Source organism: Danio aesculapii, chromosome 24 (assembly GCF_903798145.1).
Source record: "Danio aesculapii chromosome 24, fDanAes4.1, whole genome shotgun sequence".
Lineage (NCBI taxonomy): Eukaryota > Metazoa > Chordata > Actinopteri > Cypriniformes > Danionidae > Danio > Danio aesculapii.
Window position 1 is genome coordinate 9127106 of NC_079458.1, and position 19151 is coordinate 9146256.

General features: G+C 36.2%; 1 protein-coding gene across 5 annotated transcripts in view; it reads left to right on the top strand.

Annotated features, from left to right (window-relative positions):
• The window catches only part of LOC130218251 (RNA-binding Raly-like protein), a 285849-nt gene that overhangs the window by 232823 nt on the left and 33875 nt on the right, over positions 1-19151 (top strand). For all 5 annotated transcript variants that reach the window (XM_056450394.1, XM_056450392.1, XM_056450393.1 and 2 more), the window contains one exon: positions 18028-18103. In XM_056450394.1, coding sequence (XP_056306369.1) covers positions 18028-18103 — 76 coding nt within the window. The remainder of the gene's footprint in view (positions 1-18027; positions 18104-19151) is intronic.

Sequence of the window (19151 nt, forward strand, 5' to 3'; positions counted from 1 at the left end):
TAATAATAATAATAATAATTATAATAATGATAAGTGTAAAAATCCCACCCCCAATGTTATTCAATATTCAATACTTTTCAGAATAATGTCATGTGGACTTTCAAGTATTTAAAAAAAATGAAGTACAAATTGTACACATAAATATTGGATCATAGAGGACAAATTAAACTGACACGTTTTGGGAATTTGCAACATTTCAATACTGTATTTGTTTTAATAAATAAATAAAGAGACCGCTTCATTTATTACAGGAAAACTGTAGTACTGTGATCAATTGTTATCATTTAAATAGCTTTGAAAAAAATGTTTATCCTTTTATATGCATCAAATCAGCATGCTAGAATAATTTCTCAAGGATATTGTGACACTGGATCTTAAAAATCAGGTTGCAGGAACTATAGAATATGGTAAAATAAATATAAAATATAACCAAACACATATTTTTCATTCAATTATTGTCCTTTCGGCTTAGTCCCTTTATTCATCAGGAGTTGCCACAGTGGAATGAATCACCAATTTATCCAGCATATGTTTTACACAGCAGATGCCCTTCCAGCTGCAACACAGTACTGGGAAACATCCATACACTCTCATTCACACACAGACACTTCCGCCAATACAGTTTATTCAGTTCATCTATGGCGTATGTAGTTGGACTATAGGGGAAACCCACGCCAACACAGGGAGAACATGCAAACTCCACACAGAAATGCCAACTGACCCAGCCAGGACTCAAACCAGCAACCTTCTTGCTGTGAGGTGACAGTGTCAACCACTAAGCCACAGTGTCGCCCCCAAATATCGCGGCCAAAATGTTTTTTAAGTCAATTTTAAATACATTAATACACAGTGTGAAAAAACAACAACTTAAAATGTAATTATTCCCAACATCTGGCTGACAGCGTACAAAGAAATCAACAACTGTTTGCATTCAGAGCTTGATGAATTAACACTCGTGTTTTTGTATTTGTGTAAACTTTTTATTGATATTCACAGAGTATCATTCGTTTAATCCTAACTAAACTCCTGTTGTGCGGATGTGCTTGTTAGTTAATTGGTTTTATTTCAGCAAAGTGCAGCGCTGCATCCTAAACCGAGTTTTAATAAATCTGTCAACATCACTTAATCTTGTAATTCATTGCTTCCTGCCCTGATCTTGTAAATTCACAGAGCCCAGCTGTTGTACCTGTTGGCACAATTAAATTGGAGCTAGGTGTATGGCAGATGTCTTTCTAGCACCAGATCAGATGGATTATTTCAACAGTGACAGGAAAATAAGGACTGTTTCTTAGGAGTGTATATCTGAAAATATGGCTTGGGAATATAGAAAGAATGAGCTCTCTCGTGCTCTCTGCCACGTTTTTAATGTTGTGTAAATCCCAGCCAATCAGAATGCAGGCTATATAGAGCAAAAGGCCCTATGCAAGAGCCCTTGGACTGTTTTCTAGTTCACGTACTTCAGCTACTGAATTAAATTGCACCATTATGATGATGCACTCTTCAACACAACTACACAGTTTCTCTATTTGCATTTTTTTTTCAGTCTTTAGAAATCATTCCAGTGTGCTGATTTGCTGCTCTGTTATATGACCAATTGTTATTGGTGTAGTAAACAAACATTTAAAAGACAATTTATTAAGGCAATGACTACATTTACATGGACATCAGTAATTGAATGATTTGCCTTAATCTGATTAAGACAATAATATGATTAAGGTGTTTACATGAGTTGCTTTTTAAATGTTCCTTTCATGATCCCGTTTTACATGTTATAGCACATCATTCGATTAACGTCATTGTATTATCACGATATCCACGTTTCCTCCAGAGTATTATGTAATTTCGGGTGTTTCATTTTAAATTTTTCGACTTCAACTGCAGTTTGGCTCTTTCACTTTCATTCAGGAACATTTCATGCATGCCCCCGTGACTAACGAGATATTGGATGCACAAACAGTATGAACTGCTGGAAGAGTGTAGTTTTAATGGAATTTGATCCCGCATGCCATATGGAAATAAAACCTACACGACGGTAATAGTTTGATTATGTTTAAATGTGTTTAAATTTCTGTTTTGCACTTTAATAAAGTGTCTAAAACCGACATACTCCACATGTCCTAATTCAATTTCTGTTTAATTTGATTATGGCTTTAGTTGGATTACGGTAATCAAAAATTACTGTTTCCATGGTAGACTCTTAATCAGAGTATTGTCTTAATCCTATTAAAATCTGATTATTGGTGTCCATTTAAACAGACTCATTGTTTCGAAGCAATGATATCTCATGGCAATTTGTAACTTTTTGATTTAGTGGTTAATTCATATCCATTTGTATCATCTCATTTGTTCAATTTAGTACGATTTGCTCATCCCCCAATGACGGTTGAGTTTAGGGGTGGCGTTTGGTGCCATGCCTGTTTTTAAAAATCATACCTTTTTGTATGACTGAACTATATAAATTTGCACGATTAGCCTAAACTGACAGAACGTAAAATCATTGTTTCCTCGATTCATGTTTATTTATTATTTCATTTATTATTTCATTTTTATTGGGTTCATATAATCATATTTTTTACCCTCTGCTTTATATTTTGTGGAAACTAATGCATTTGATATTAAGCTTGATATTATTTACTGTTAGATGACAAAGCTACATTTTAAAGAAAAAACATTTCAATCTGTTATTTTTATTTTATTTCAGCATTATTTATTAAATGGAAATTGTTTTATATGATTTTAGTTAATGCATTATTTATGTTTTTAATTTGTTTAGGGTGATGCATTTTCATTATAAAAATATATTCAGTTTTAGTTTTATATTCCAGCTTAAGTGTTCTCTCCAGGTAACACCAAACTATCGAGGTCTGGAGTCTGTGGAGGCCATTTCATTTCATGCATGTGTTTCATTACCTTTTATTTATTAATTGATTTATTTATTTGTTTGTTTTTACTTATAGATATGATTTTGCTTCATTAACAGTGTGTTTGCTGAAATAATTACTGAAATAAAAACAAAACCCTTACAAATCATTGTTTTCCAGAAGGAATGACATAATGGTTTAAAACCTCTCTGTACATTTAAGAATTAATAATTCTGTCAATTCAGAAATCATTTCCAACACCGCTGGTAAAAAAGTGTTTCTTCCACCAGTTTTATACCAAATGTTAGACAAATTAATGATTAAATAAACACCTGTATTTTCTGGTTGTATTACAATAAAGAGAATTATAAATACTTGAACAGTATGTGGCTATTATATCAATAACAACAAAAATAATGGTGGTCTAAAACTTTTGCACAGTATTGTATGCTTTTTAACATTATGATATTTTATATGCTTGAGAGCCGGTTTGCTGCTCATCAGACCACAATAATAACTTCAAAGTCATCAGATCCTTGCCGAACTATAAATACTTTGGTTTCTTTCTAGAATCTCGCACTGATCTGTGTTTCAAAGCATGCTAACAGAATTTTTTAGGACGCGTACTTCGCTGTATCTGATTTAGTCTGAAGGAAAATTCCTCACCCAGATTATCATCAAAAGGCACAATCGTTTCATGCGGCTGGATTAACAGAGCGAATCCACACTGGAGATGTTTATGTTTGCTTTAGCAGCTCACATCTCACTGCATGCCTCTGATCAGCGGCTATAAGCCCGTTAACACCCCGATCCCTCAGGCTCCTCCAGTTCTTCATTATATACTTATTTAAAGCAGAGCTTGTGCTTGATGTTTTGCTTTCTTATCATGGTGACATATTGTCTGCGGCGGAGTTAGTGGTTCATATTGGGATATGATGAGGCAGTTTGTGCACAGAGATCCCTGCAGTGCTAAAATGTATTGTCATGTACTGTAAATGCTACTTCAGGAAATAAATCAGTGCTCCTTTTTGAGGTTTGTGCAGATGAGTGTTGCCTGATGTGCCACATTAAATTAGGTCACTATAGGAATTTTAAATGAATTCATAAGTTAGACACACTCATCTCTGCAAGAAATCTGTGGTTGCACATGTTATGTGGTGTGTTTTATCAGTCCTATGCTATTTTATAGATTGTTTTGGAGGTCTTCATATAATTACATCCATCCGTAGGGTTTGGTACATACTGTATTTGACTATTACTTAGCTGAATCAGAATATAGATTTCTGTGCCTTGTTTCAGTGTGATTTAATTCCCTAGCTGTCGATTGAAAGAGGTGGTGGAAGTTTGAAGTGGATGATTGAACATGCACTTCATTATATGAAGAAATCTACAGGCTACATTTTTAATCTGTTTTCCATAAGTAATTTAACTGAATTTGTAATTATTGTTGAAGGCACAGTATGTCATTTTGTAACAGTTTGTAAAGACAAGTGCTGAATGACGAGCACAAATCACATGAAAGCAGTGAAGCTTTTATTATGCTATAGTCTACATCTTCCGGCTTTTCTGGTGTTGATCATGTGGAGAAGCAGCAGCACTGATTTATCAGACTAAATACATTTTAAGGTTCTGTTATCATGCTGCTCTGTGCAGTCTAATAAAACACACAACATATTAAAGCATATTTGGTATTAAAGGAATTAAGGGTGTGGGATGTCATTAGAGTAAACCCACACTTTGTTTCGCTAGATAAAATTGCTTATTTCTCTGGATTTGAATATTCTTCAAAACATTTGGAATAATGTAAGTATTCAGCAAAATATATAACACTGTTCTCATGGTTTTTGTTTAGTTTGTTTAAAAAAAAAATCTTACATTTTGTGCCTTTAAGCTGGCTTCATGTACATGATCAGGCGATTTTCCTAACTGATGGATGAGCAGCTCACATGTGTGCTTTGAATCATTTTCGATGCTACTTAGTTTGTCCACAAGATGTCAGTTCTGAGGTTTTATTGGAAATTTGGTTTTATAATTTTACATGTACTTTTTGTTCAGTTCCCCAACCACAACACCCAGTAGGCGTGTGAACCCACATTTGTCTCACGGTTTGGTTCGGTTACAATTATCATGCCACCGATTCGGTTCAATTCAATATCTGGGTGCATTAAAATTACTTGCTGTCTCCTCCCTTACCATAGTAAGCTACCACCATTTAACGCATATGTGATAAATGACATCAGTACATAATAACTGCTTATGATTTATTACTGAACCTGTCTGACGAACGCCGCTCACTTTAACATTAATTTTGCAGAATAACTGCTTATCACTGGATGACAAGCTGTTATAATACACTGAAAGCTGTTATTATACACTGAAATACTAAATGCATTATGTGTTTGTGCATGAAATTTGCACGTTTAGATGCATGTACAGTATATATGCGTAAGAGACCGGGCAAAAGTCTGCTCGCTTCACAGCTCCGTCAAAGCTGCGATTGACTGGGTCTCTTTCTTTCTTTCTTTCTTTCTTGTGGAGATAATGAATGCATATTTGTGTTCAAATATGAATACAACGGAAAGACATAAAACTTTACGAACTTTAATTCAAACTACCCTCGTTTACTTGATGAAGTGGAACGCATTTTTAAATGGCGTTGGGGATTCCCTGGAGGAAAGGAAGTTCACGAGTGCCTGTTTAAAATTCATCTTTATTTCTATAGTGTTTTTACAATGCAGATTGGGTAAAAGCAGTTTAACATAGAAGTTCTAGTAAAATGAAACTGCATCAGTCCAGTTTTCAGAGTAGAAGTTCAGTTTAATTCAGTTCAGTGTGGTCCAAACACTGAAGAGCAAATCCATCGATGCTCAGCTTCAGAAGTCCCAAACCGAGCAAGCCAGTGGCGAGGAACAAGTTTCACCAATTGATGAAAGTGAAGGAAAAAATCTTGAGAGAAAACAGGCTCAGTTGGGCACAACCATTTCTCCTCTGGCCAAGGAGTCTAGAGCTGCAGTCTAGGCACAGGAGGCTGGAGAACCCTGGACGTTCATCGTGGAGAAAAAGTGGACTGGGATGCAGCCTCAGTGTTGAATCTGGTCTCTAAACCCCACCACTCTTCTCTGATTGGTCAAATGATGGACCAGTCTGTTTTAATTTTGTCTGCCACTAACTCTGAGAGTGATAAACAAATCTCTTATTATAATATCTGAATTCCAGCTCTTCTTCAGCAGTGAAGGTGTTTTTACAGACCCAATTTGATGTCAAATCTTCATACTTTGGAAGTGCATTCATATTGGATTTACTTTTGCAGTGCAAAGAAACACGTCTTGACTGCACAACACAAACCACACTCTTCCGAGCCTCAGATACAGCTACAGTGTTTGAGAAAGCGATACTACATTTTGCTGTAGAAATTTGATTGCAGATTCGGGTCACAGTATCAGATGCATCTATATAATTATCACCGCACCTCCTGCTGGAAATCAGGATTTAAATAGACGCCCCGTGGAGATGTAGAAATTTGTGACTGGGAGCGGATGTGTTTGTGTGTGTTTGAGCTATATTTAAGTGTGTGAGTGCGTACCTTACGGTCGTTGTGGCTTTGAGATGTGACAGTGTGCTAAGTGGAAGAAAATGAAGGTTTGGCTGCAAGCGGCAGCCTGCTTGCTCTTCTGTTTAGCATGCAGTAAAACAGATGGCAACTGAGGAGAAATCAGCACCCAGCTGAGCTCTATATATGCTGGAATTCTTGATTCTGGTCAATATATACTTCTGCATGAGGTTAAACTGAGTGGCTGACAGTGGCTCTCTTTCAGTGCAGGGTTCTTAAAAGTTAGCAACTAAAAGTTGGTAAGATTTTGTTACTTAAAAAATAGTTGACGTTTGCAGAATTGAAATACATTTAATAGAATTTAAGATTATTTTATTTCAAAATGTTTTCAACATTTGTCTTTTTAAAAATGAAAATAAAAGATTGAAAAATATAACTAAAGTCTTATAATTTTTTTATAATGGAATTTAAAAATAATTTGAGTAAATATATAGAAAAAGTGAATAATTAGGCAATGCAGGGGGGCTTGAGGGCACCAAATGGAGTAGGCATAGTTTGAGGAGCTCATTCGTTAACCTCGGAAAAACAAGCTTAATTTAATCATAATCAAAATGAAACGACACCTTTTTAAGCTTGAAGTCAAGATGACGAAACCAATAATGAAGAAATAATTAGGCAAGGCAAGTTTATTTATATAGCACATTTCATACACAATAGTAATTCAAACAAACTGCCAGTGAGGAGTTCATTACAGTAATCCACCCTGCTGGTCATAAAAGCATGAACAAGTTTCTCTAAGTCCTCACTGGAAACGAAGCATCTAATTCTTGCAATGTTTTTGAGATGGTAGTATGATGATTCACTTACTGCTTTGACATGACTATTGAAACTCAGATCTGACTCCAGAATCACATCAAGATTCTTTTTTGCTGTTTGACCTCTAGAGCCAGGGTACGCATTCACCTTGAGAACCTCATCCCTTGTGGTGGTGGTGGGGTTGTAATGGTGTGGGGATATTTTCTTGGCACACAAAACTTCCAGTACCTTGTTGAATCTATGCCACAAAGGACTAAGGCAGTTCTAAAGGCAAAAGTGATCCAACCCGGTACTAAGGTGTATCTAATGAAGTGACCGGTAAGTGTGTGTTACATTTACTAATAACGGATGCTAGAAATTACATCTAAGCAATTATTACAAACTTATGTTTATTACAAAAATTTTATTTAAAAGCTATAATTGTTAGCCTTTTAATTTATACACTTTTTTTTTCTTTTTTTAACCCAAGACTAAATAAAGTAAATAAATAGTAATAGTAAATAACTAGAGAGCATTTTTTAGATCTATTATGAAACCAATAATACTGACAAATGTGTTATTTGTTTCATAACAGATCTATGTATTTTTTCTAATTATTTGTGTATTAATTATTGCTATCATGCATGATTTAACGGTCTTGATCTAAATACGAACATACAGGCTTAATTTAATTTTGAAGATGTTAAAGCACCCAATAATGAACATGGTTAGCATTTATGTATGCTTCACTATATTACAGCTGTACTGAACTAATTAAAGAATTAGTAATTAAACTTAGAATGGTTTGCTCCATTAATATTCACTTTCATTCCGCACATTATTCAGTTTCACCCTTGACTCCTTTCTCTTTCTCTCTAATGTTTTGATATTTGAAACGATTGCATCTTAATACAGTAGTTCTGCTTTTGCAATGGACGTCAAGCGGTGACTGTGAATTGCATATTGCAGTGATCTGCATGAGACCAACGATATGCTAAATGACCCGACATAGGCTGAATAGGAAAATTACCATTTTGTAAATACATAAACAGCATCGAAAGTGTGATTTAAACAAACACACACACACACTGGGCCAAATACTGCTGTAGTATTAACCATAGTGACCAAAATACAATAGAGTCTGATTGAGTGCATTGCTGAAGATATGTTTTGCCTATTTATTTAGAGGTTGATAAGGGTTTATATGGCTATCCTGATTAGTTGCATTGTTGGCATTCAGCATTGAGATTACAATCACACCAGAATGAAGCAGAAGTCTTAATAAATGGGATTTTCAGATGACATCCTGACCTCCTCAATTCTTCAGTTAATTTGCTGTTGTATGTTTGTTTTTGCATATAGCATAGCTCTGAAATTGCAGCAATTATTTACGATTTAAAGGCTCTACACTGCAGTGTTTGTAAGGTCAAACTGATAAGAGGTCAGACAAGGTGATGAAAGATGGAAGTTCTTCTTTATAGGAAGAAACAAATCAGCAAGTGTGAAGCAGCTCTTTGTTTTTAACCTTTTTTGGCAGTCAGGTTTAAAGGTTACTCTCAATACTGAATTCTGAACCCTTTTAGTTTGAATTCCATGTAGTATATTTTGTAGTTGAGTTTACATCACTGGGTTTGGTTGGGATCTTATAATGCAGTGGCATTTTAATTGATTATTGTTAATTCATTTTTAAGAGAATCAAATCTGATCTTTATTTTGTATTATTTTCTAATGGATTTAAGTCAGGTGATTGGCTAGACCAGGGGTGGGCAAACTCGGTCCTGGAGGGCCGGTGTCCTGCACAGTTTAGCTCCAACTCTGATCAAACACACCTGCTTATAGATAATTAGTGATCTTGAAGACACTGATTAGCATGTTCAGGTGTGTTTGAGTAGAGTTGAAGCTAAACTATGCAGGACACCGGCCCTCCAGGACCGAGTTTGCCCACCCCTGGGCTAGACCATTCTACAGCTTGATTTTCTTTCTCTGAAAGCATTTGAGAGTTTTCTTAGCTGTGTTTTGGATCATTGTCTTGCTGAAATATCCACTCTGGTTTCTTCATTATCCTGATAATGTAGATGTTGGACTGAAGCAGCTGATATTCATTTAGACTGACGAAGGGCAGAAGGTTGCTGAAGAACTACAGAGAGATTTCAACTGCCGTCTGGGTTTTCACTGACTTTCTACATCTCCCTTTCTTTATGTGTTCAATATTTTTTCCCTGCATCATTTTGCATTTTATTACTCATTTTTTAATTTGTAAAAAATGTGCATACTAATTTGCATATATGGATTTCTTTGGTTGTTACCAACATCCGGGGAAAATTTCAAGTCAACAGCAATGATGACTTGTTCAATATGTAATTTCCCAATCTGTATATTAATAATATGGTTTTAATAATAATTACTTTAATTTTAATTTACAGTTTTATTTCATATTTTAGTCGTGCTAATATAAATTCTTGTATTAATTCGTTTTTGTTTGGTTTAATAAATTTGATACTTTTACAATACTTTATATTACAGCTTTAATCTTATTAGTTAATATAATGATAATAAAATAGCTTTAATTTGTTGTAGTTTTTTAGTATTTCATTTTATTTCACATTTTATTATTATTATTTTTTGTTACATTTTATTTATTTTTCTCTTTTTTTCTCACTTTTTTACTATTTAAAAAAAATATTTTATATATGTATTTTTTTTAACTGTGAAATGCTTTTTGATTTAAATTTAAATACAACTTAATATTTAATAAGATTTATTTGGTTAATTATTTAATGCAATATGTTCCTTTCACATTATTTTAAGACGGCACAAAATGTCCTTCAATTATTTTTGGAAACCACTATAAAAAAAAATGTCTGAATGAGGCCTTGCTTTTGACCGTGTCCACTGAGAATACTGTAGGGCTTGTTTCAGATGCTGCGCGTGTCTCTTTGTGTGAGTCTGTCTCAATGGAAAGCTTTCAGGCACAGAAGAAGAGCCAGCAGCAGCCCGGGGTTCAGCACCTCGGACAGCTCCACTCGTCTCCAGGCAACCAGTCCAGAAAACACATGCACATCAGTGGACTTCCAGCAAAGAAAAAACTTAAATAAAAATATTTTTTCATTGAATTTATATTTTTTTTAGGGTGGCAGATTTAATATTGATTTTCGAAGCCATGAATATTTTTCCCCCTCTATTCTGTTTTCCCCTCAGAGCATGTCAGAGGAAGCGCTGTAGGGATTTATGATGTATAATAATGTTAATTCACAGATATTTTTTATATAGTTTAGCTGTAAACATATCTGCTTCTATACATTAGAGCAGTAATGAGCCTGAGATGAGCCTGAGAAAGGAGCAGGACGTGTTTTATGAGTTATGAAAAAGCATGAAAGAGACTGACAGGCATATTTCTGTGGCTCAGATGCCTAAAGTATCCCTCAGTAATGGACATCTCAGTGTGAAAGAACTGAATTCAATTCACTTTGGTGGGTTTTTGCAAATTGAATAGTCAGATACACACTAATTTGTGGAAATTTTGAGTATTCATATGAACCAACACAGGCTCATCAGGAATATGTGTCCAGAGTTACATGCTTGAGAACTGTCAAATATGTACCCTGGGCTATGTATTTTTGCATTTTGTGTGTAAAACAAACGCGTGGTGGTATGACACTGCTGTGGAAAATCTTTTTTACCTTTTTGCTGTACCACTGACCATTTACCTCCATATGAACCGCTTTTCCGGCTTGACCAGTTTGCCTGTTATCTCACCACGTATGGTGTCAGACTTGGGACACAGACCGGGGTCGAGTTCAGTGTAGGATGTTTCAAGAAACCAGGTAAAACAAAACTGCCAAAAAAAAAAAAAAACATGCAGTGTGAAATTGTGATAAACGCACGCAACGAAAATGGTTGCTTTTTGCTTTAGAAACACTATCAGTTGGGTTTAGGGAAGGGGTGGATGATAAGGTTGGGCGATTTCGACCAATTTGGCATCGTACGATGTCTAATGTAAAACGATGGACGATGGCATCAATGCCGTAGGTGGGGTTGAATTAATTATTTATGAATAATTAATTAATTCATAATTAATTAATTATTTTTAGCCTACAGTTTCAACTAGCTGACCCGCATGGCCTTTGTTTTACCCATAACCAAATCATAAATAAATAAAGATAAGTTACACACAAATTGCCACCGGTCAATCACTGTTTCCGCGGGACTCTGGCATGAATAGGCAGAGTGATCTGTGTTGTTATAATGGCATCGACAAACTTGGTTGGTTAAAAAGGTGCACAACCAACAGGAATCAACCAACAATATCTGAGGTTTTCACAAAAATGACTAAGTACAAGCGTGAAAGTGAAAGATTGAAGCTGTGTACTGACGATGACACACGTTCAGCAGTATAGTGTGGAAGGAGGGCTTTTCAGAAATGCTAGATGAAACCACAGTGTGGAAGTGGATCTTTTTTTTGTTCTAAAATGCCATTTTAAAACTAAGACCTATTAGTGTAAAAGGGGCCTGAAGGGGGTCACACACCAGAAACGCCGCTCGGCGACGCGTCCTGCAGCACCATGCATTTCAGAATTCTAAACATAGGTTTCTATCAGGGTACACACACCGGAAAGTCGGTGGCTGTACACGGCGCCCAGCCATGACTCAGGACACTGTTCATATTTCTGCCGCACCACAGAGCTCCATCTGAATAGTTTTATTTTAAATATCATGCGAATGTGTGCATCTGGTGTGCGATACTTCCAACTATCATGTGCGCGCTGTGTCATGGCGTATCCGGTGTGTGACCTGCTTAAGTGTGTGTTTTTCACGAGCGTGTTGAAGCTGTGAAGGGGCAGGGCGGAGGTTCGCGATACCAGTTCAGCATCGCGATGTCTATTGGCCATCGGCGATGGACGATGGTATCGTCTATCGCAGTGTTTCCCAACCCTGTTCCTGAAGGCACACCAACAGTACACATTTTAAACCTCTTCCTAATCAAACACACCTGAATCAGCTTATCATAAGATTAGAAGAGACTCCAAAACCTGAAGTTAATGGGTCAGAAAAGGGAGACATTCAAAATATGTACTGTTGGTGTGCCTCCAGGAACAGGGTTGGGAAACACTGGTCTATCGTCCCAACCCTAGTGGATGGGACAGTCGATAGCAAGCTGATATACGCACAACAAGCTGACCGACTTCTCTCATGGAGGATCAGAAAAGATCGTGCCCCAGTTTGAGATTGTCAAAAATGTACAGTGAGCTCATCTGGGAACATATCTTTATTGAGCCTTTGTTGATATAAACAGTGACATCTATAGAGCAAGCAATTTAGAGATCTGGGCTTAATCTGTGCATAATTGTTTACAGCAATGTCAGCTTAATAATACACTGTGCTCTTAAATTTATTCAAATTTATAAGAAAAAACATTTAGAATCTGTGTGTGTCTGTTTGTGTGTCTTTAACTTGAAAAAAATATTTAATTTTATGACAAATTCTGATCTGATATAGAGAGGTGGGTTCACTTCTCCTTTTTATAAATATCAATAGCATTTGTAATAACAATTGTACATTAATTAAATCAATAATTTATGAGTATGTGATTCACCATAAAATCGATTTGATCATCTGAATCGATACCTGGCCCTAGTGGAAAAATGAAAACTGTATACCTTATGCATACAAACAGGTGCTGTGTTAAATAGGAGGAGCTGTTTTCTGCATGATGCTGTTTGGAGAAGTGAATTTGTCATGTCATGAGCCGAGGTGCCCAAGCATCAGCGGAAAAATAACAGGATTTCTGCAAGAAGATGCCTTCTGAAAGGGCTTTGTGTTTTCTGTCAGATTTTTTCCTCTTGTTTTTATCTTGTAACACCAGTCACAACAAGAATGCAAATACAGGCTTCATTGAATTTATTTATTTTATTATTATATATTCATTGCATCATTGTAAAATTGTGACTGTTTACTGTTGATTTGTCTGAAAATGCATTCTGTTTATATGTTCTTTGCAATGTATTGCATGCTATGTGTATATAATATGTTTTGTACAATGTTATTATATTTAAAGTAGAAGATGTGTGTATATACAGTGCATCCAGAAAGTATTCATAGCACTTCACTTTTTCCACATTTTTGTATGTTACAGTCTAATTCCAAAATGGATTAAATTAGGCTGTAAATACTTCTGTACATGTGATTTTTCAGTTTTTTTTATTTGTATTAAAATGTCATTATGGGGTATTGTGTGTAGATTTTTGAGGAAATATATGAATTTAATCCATTTTGAATAAGGCTGTAACATAAAAATGGAAAAAGTGAAGTGCTATGAATACTTTCCGGATGCACTGTAATTCAATTTTGCATGCTAATAATAAAGAACACAGTAAATTAAGATATTTTTTATTTTAATTGTATTTTTGTAATCATATTTTTACAAATATTTAGATGCCTGTGATTTAGATTCACATGATTTTATATCATTTATGCTTTTGTATATTTTTTGCAAAACTATTTTTGAATAGTTTATTATTTAAAATGGAGAATAGTAAACGAATAGTAAACGTTGTGCAAAAACTAGTAGTCCATTTTAAAATATTAAAAATATTGCTTCTATTATATGTTGGACTTACCCCTAGTCCCCTAAGTTCAATGATCGGTCAGTGGCTTCAAATAAGTTCAATCAATTTAAATAATCAAATAGATAAATGAGCAAATCCTTGCAAATGTCAACCATGTGAAAATAGCGAAACCGTTTCAGCATTTTCTGCACGTTTTCTGTGTTTTTACAGTGCTTTAAAAATACTCAAATGTCTCTGTTCATGTTTTTAGACTGTTATATTGGATTTACCAAAATCACACACGTGCCAATTTCACATCTGTCACATCCTTAATAGAGAGATGTCACATACACAAGCTTTTTCCCAGTTTTTGTCCTGTAGTGAGCAACTCTAGCATTGTTTCTTTTGGGTTGTGCAGTTTAATTCACAGAATTTCTACAAAGTATGTTTTCTACTATAAACCTGCTAACTTTTTTCGTCAGATCCATAACGCATGTTTATTTTCCTCATTTAAAATATTAGAAATGTTTACGGATTGACATTTTTCTGATCCCATAACTCTGTGGTTAGTTAAAAATAGAAACCGAGGTTTCAAAATAATGTTAACATATACTCTCTCTGTAAATTAATGTTTTGAGATTTTACTGCAAATGTCACATCCATAATGCTGGAATTACACAAATCATAAAGAGCTGTAGACGTCCCGACATAAGACTCAACGTTGTAGAGCTAGAGGCAGCCCAGAGCTCTGTATGCTTTATCCATTTGATTCATTAAACTGAATGTATCTCCTTTCCTCAAGCTTCTTTTTCATATCATAGTAAATGGCATTTCATTTTAAAATTGCATTTACTGTAACACTAGGCGGCACGGTGGCTCAGTGGTTGGCACTGTTGTCCCACAGCAAGAAGGTTGCTGATTCGAGTCCTGGCTGGACCTGTTGGCATTTCTGTGTGGAGTTTGCATGTTCTCCTCGTGTTGACATGGGTTTCCTCCTGGTGCTCCGGTTTCCCACACAGTCCAAACACATGCACTATAGGTGAACTGAATAAACTAAATTGGCCGTAGTGTATGAGTATGTGTGAATGCGAGAGTGTATTAGTGTTTCCCAGTACTGGGTTGCAGCTGAAAGAACATCCACTGCATAAAACTTATGTTGGAATAGTAGGCGGTTCATTCCACTGTTGTAACCCCTTATAAATAAGGGACTAAGCCAAAGGAAAACGAATGAATAAATTTATTACTGTTTATTTTTTCAGTTTTATTTAATTATTTACATTACATTTATTATTATTTTTTATCAAAACAAATTAGCATAAACTCAGTCGGCATGCTTTAAACTGTTCAATCCACCCGACGCTCTCAGTGTGAGATTTTAGAGCTGCAAGCTGTGAATGGAACCATATGTATCTCATTCATCTCAAAGCATTGCTATCGCACTTTCCCTTGTTAGTGTTGCGTTGGAGCTGTGCTACTGATTGTTTTTGTGCTGAATGTTGTGAACAGGACTGCTGGGTCAGACGCCACACATAAGTCTCACAAATGTTCTGTATTTTATGTGCCGTCGTTCAAGGATGCTGGTCGGATAAAAAAATAAATGCTTTAATGTACATACCTCTGTGTGCATCAAGGTCAAGTGCTTGGAGCATTTTTGTTTTCATCATTTCATTTCACTGCAGAAGAGAAAGGGTTTTAATATTAGTTGGAATTAAACGTTTTAATAGAGCCTAGGTTTTTAATCTGCAGTTTCTTTAAAGATGTGCTCTTTGTATGTATTAGGGATGCCAATGACTAATCAGTGATAGATTCATTGTTGATCATATTTTATTCTTTGAATCCTACCTGGAAAACTATATCTAAAATAAAAGTTTGAAAGCAAAGTGTGATTACACCAAGTGTTGAAGCTAATTGATAAGTCAAATGTATTTATTGCACAATTTTTAAAAACATTCGCACTAAAAATTAAGTAACTTTTTTTTGTTTGTTTTTTTGTGGTAGTTAAAATACCATTGTCCTCCTAAATGTTTTGCTGTGTGTGTGTGTCTGTATATATTATATATATTATTTATTTATTTTATTAAAGTAGGTAAATTTTTTTATTAGGCACTAGTACTGGGTTGGACCCCCTTTTTCCTTAAAACTGCCTTAATCCTTCGTGGCAAGATACTGGAAAAATATTTCTCAGAGATTTTGGTCCATATTCCAAAGGTTTCCACAATCCTGAACCAGGCCGTAGCAGCTGCTGTGGTGGTCATGGAGGAGTAGATAGCATGTGTCTGATTCCTGTGAGTCTCCAGGGACAGACGAGTTTTTGCTAAGATTCAGCCTTCGGCACCTAGTCTGCAGCTCTGCACAAGACGTTTGGCCATATGAGAAATGGTCGTGCCCAACTGAGCCTGGTTTCTCAAGGTTTTTTTTTTCCTTCACTTTCGCCAATTGGCAAAGTTTTTTTTTTTTTTTTTTTTTTTCACCGCTGTCGCCACTGGCTTGCATAGTTCAGAACTTGTAGAGTTGCGCATCAATGGTTTACTCTTCAGTGTTTGGACTCTCGGCAGTGAATATTAAAACACACTGAACTGAACTGAACTAAACTAAGCTGAACTTGAACTCTGAAAACTGAACTGACACTGTTTCAATTGACAATTATCTTCTTGGTGAAGCTGCTTTAACACAATGTACATTGTAAAAGCGATATATAAATAAAGATGAATTGAATTGAGTTGAACGATAGCATCACACAGTTGCTGCAGATTTGTCGGCTGCACATCCATGATGTGAATCTCCTGTTCCACCACATCCCAAAGGTGCTCTATTGGATTGACATATGGTGACTGTGGAGGCCATTTGAGTACAGTGAAATTATTGTCATGTTCAAGAAACCAGTCTGAGATGATTGGCGCTTTATGACATGGTGCGTTATCCTGCTGGAAGTAGCCATCAGAAGATGGGTATACTGTGGTAATAAAGGGATGGACATGGTCAGCAACAATGCTCAGGTAGGCTGTGGCGTTGACATAATGCTCAATTAATACTAATGGGCCCAAAGTGTGCCAAGAAAATATCCCCCACACCATTTAACCACACCACCACCAGAACCATTGATACAAGGCAGGATTGATCCATGCTTTAATGTTGTTGATACCAAATTCTGACCCCTACCATTCCAATGTCACAACAGAAATCGAGACTCATCAGACCAGGCAACGTTTTTCCAATCTTCTATTGTCTAATTTTGGTGAAACTGTGCGAATTGTAGCCTCAGTTTCCTGTTCTTAGCTGACAGGAGTGGCACCCGATGTGGTCTTCTGCTGCTGTAGCCCATCCGCTTCAAGGTTGGACGTGTTGTGCGTTTAGAGATGCTCTTCTGCAGACCTCGATTGTAACGAGTGGTTATTTGAGTTACTGTTGCCTTTCAGCTCGAACCTGTCTGGATATTCTCCTCTGACCTCTGGCATCCACAAGGCATTTGTGTCCACAGAACTGCCGCTCACTGGATATTTCCTCTTTCGGATCATTCTCTGTAAACCCTTGAGATGGTTGTACGTGAAAAAATTCAATAAATTGGCAGTTTCTGAAATACTCAGACCAGCCCGTCTGACACCAACAACCATGCCACATTCAAAGTCACTTAAATCACCTTTCTTCCCCATTCTGATGCTCTGTTTGAACCTCAGCAGATCGTTTTGACCATGTCTACATGCCTAAATTCATTGAGTTGCTGTCATGTGATTGGCTGATTATAAATTTGCGTTAACGATGAGTTGGGCAGGTGTATGTAATAACGTGGCCGGTAAGTGTAGGTATATGTGACTACAAGTACCTGAAGTGTTTATTATTCTGCATAACCTGAAGCGCTGCACTATTTGCATTGCTATTATCAGCATTTGACATGCAATGCCTATTCGCCAAATATGCCTGTGTACAAAGGTTCTGTTTGCCCTCTGTTTGTGAATTATCTTGGTAATGGACTGCGTTTTTCATGAATATCTCATGCTGTTGTTATTCAAGAGGTAAATTGCACAAAAGCAGGTTCAGAGAAAAGATATTGCTGCATTTTCAGAATACAGGATCTGCTTTCTTTTGGTTTTACGATGCCATGGCAGCAAATTATTTGCCGAACATCAAACAAGCACCGCATTGTTCTGTCTATCACGCTCCAGTCATTAAAGACTGAAGATACATGTTTTTATTTGCCCGGTCATGGTTTAAAATAAACAAAGCCTGTAACTTTATGCTTTTTACAAATGTTTGATGCTGAATTCTTCTGTTTCTGCAGATATTAACATGGCTGGAGAGCCCAAGCCCTACAGGCCTAAAGCAGGATCCAAACGACCCCTGACTGCTGTCTACAGGTAAGCATTTCCTATTTATAATACATTGAAATATTTTCCTTTATCTTTGTCTACTTGAGCTTTCAAATTAGACCTGATTATGAAATATGGTTGCATCAAACATGAGGAAAATAAGATTAAAATAAGATCTTAAACATGCACATATTACATGATTTTAGTAAAGGGATAGTTCACCCAAAAATGTAAATGTACTCATTATTTACTCATTTTTCACTTGTTCCAATTCTCATCATTCTGTTGAACACACAAAAGGAGATATTTTGAATACTGTTGAATACATGTAATTATTAACTTCCATAGTAGGAGAAACAAGTACATTGGAAGTCAATGGTTACAGGTTTCCATTCAATCATTAATTTTCCTTTAGCTTAGTTCGTTATTTAACGAAAGGGGTCGCCACATCGGAATGAACTGCCAACTACTCCGGCATATGTTTCACGCAGCGAATGACCTTCCAGCCACAATCCAGTTCTGGGAAACACCCATACACTCTCACATTCACACATACTCATACATTACAGCCAATTTGGTTCATCCAGTTCACCTATAGCGCATGTCTTTGGAGGAAGCCAGAGGAAACCCACACTAAAATGGGGAGAACATGCAAACTCCACACAGAAATGCCTGGTCCAGCTGGGACTTGAACCAAGGATCTTCTTGTTGTGAGGTGACCGTGCTAACCACTAAGCCACCGTGCCGCCTACAGGTTTCCAACATTCTGCAAAATATCTTCTCTTGTGCTCGACAGAAGAAAGGAACTCAAAAAGGTTTGGAAGAAGTAAAGGAAGAGTAAATAATGACAGAGTTTTCAGTTTTAGGTGAACTGTCCCTTAAAGATTATCATGCAATATAGCAGATTAATGTATCAAATGAATGTGTATTATGGCGTTAGTCTACAAATAAAGCATCATCTAAACTTTTCTGAGCTCACCCTAAATTCAATATTGAAGATTTTCCGCCAGTATTTCACACATCATGATCAGTGAGCTGCTCTTTCCGTCACAGGCACTGATTCAACTTTCTGCTCGTAAGTTTTTCACATACAACC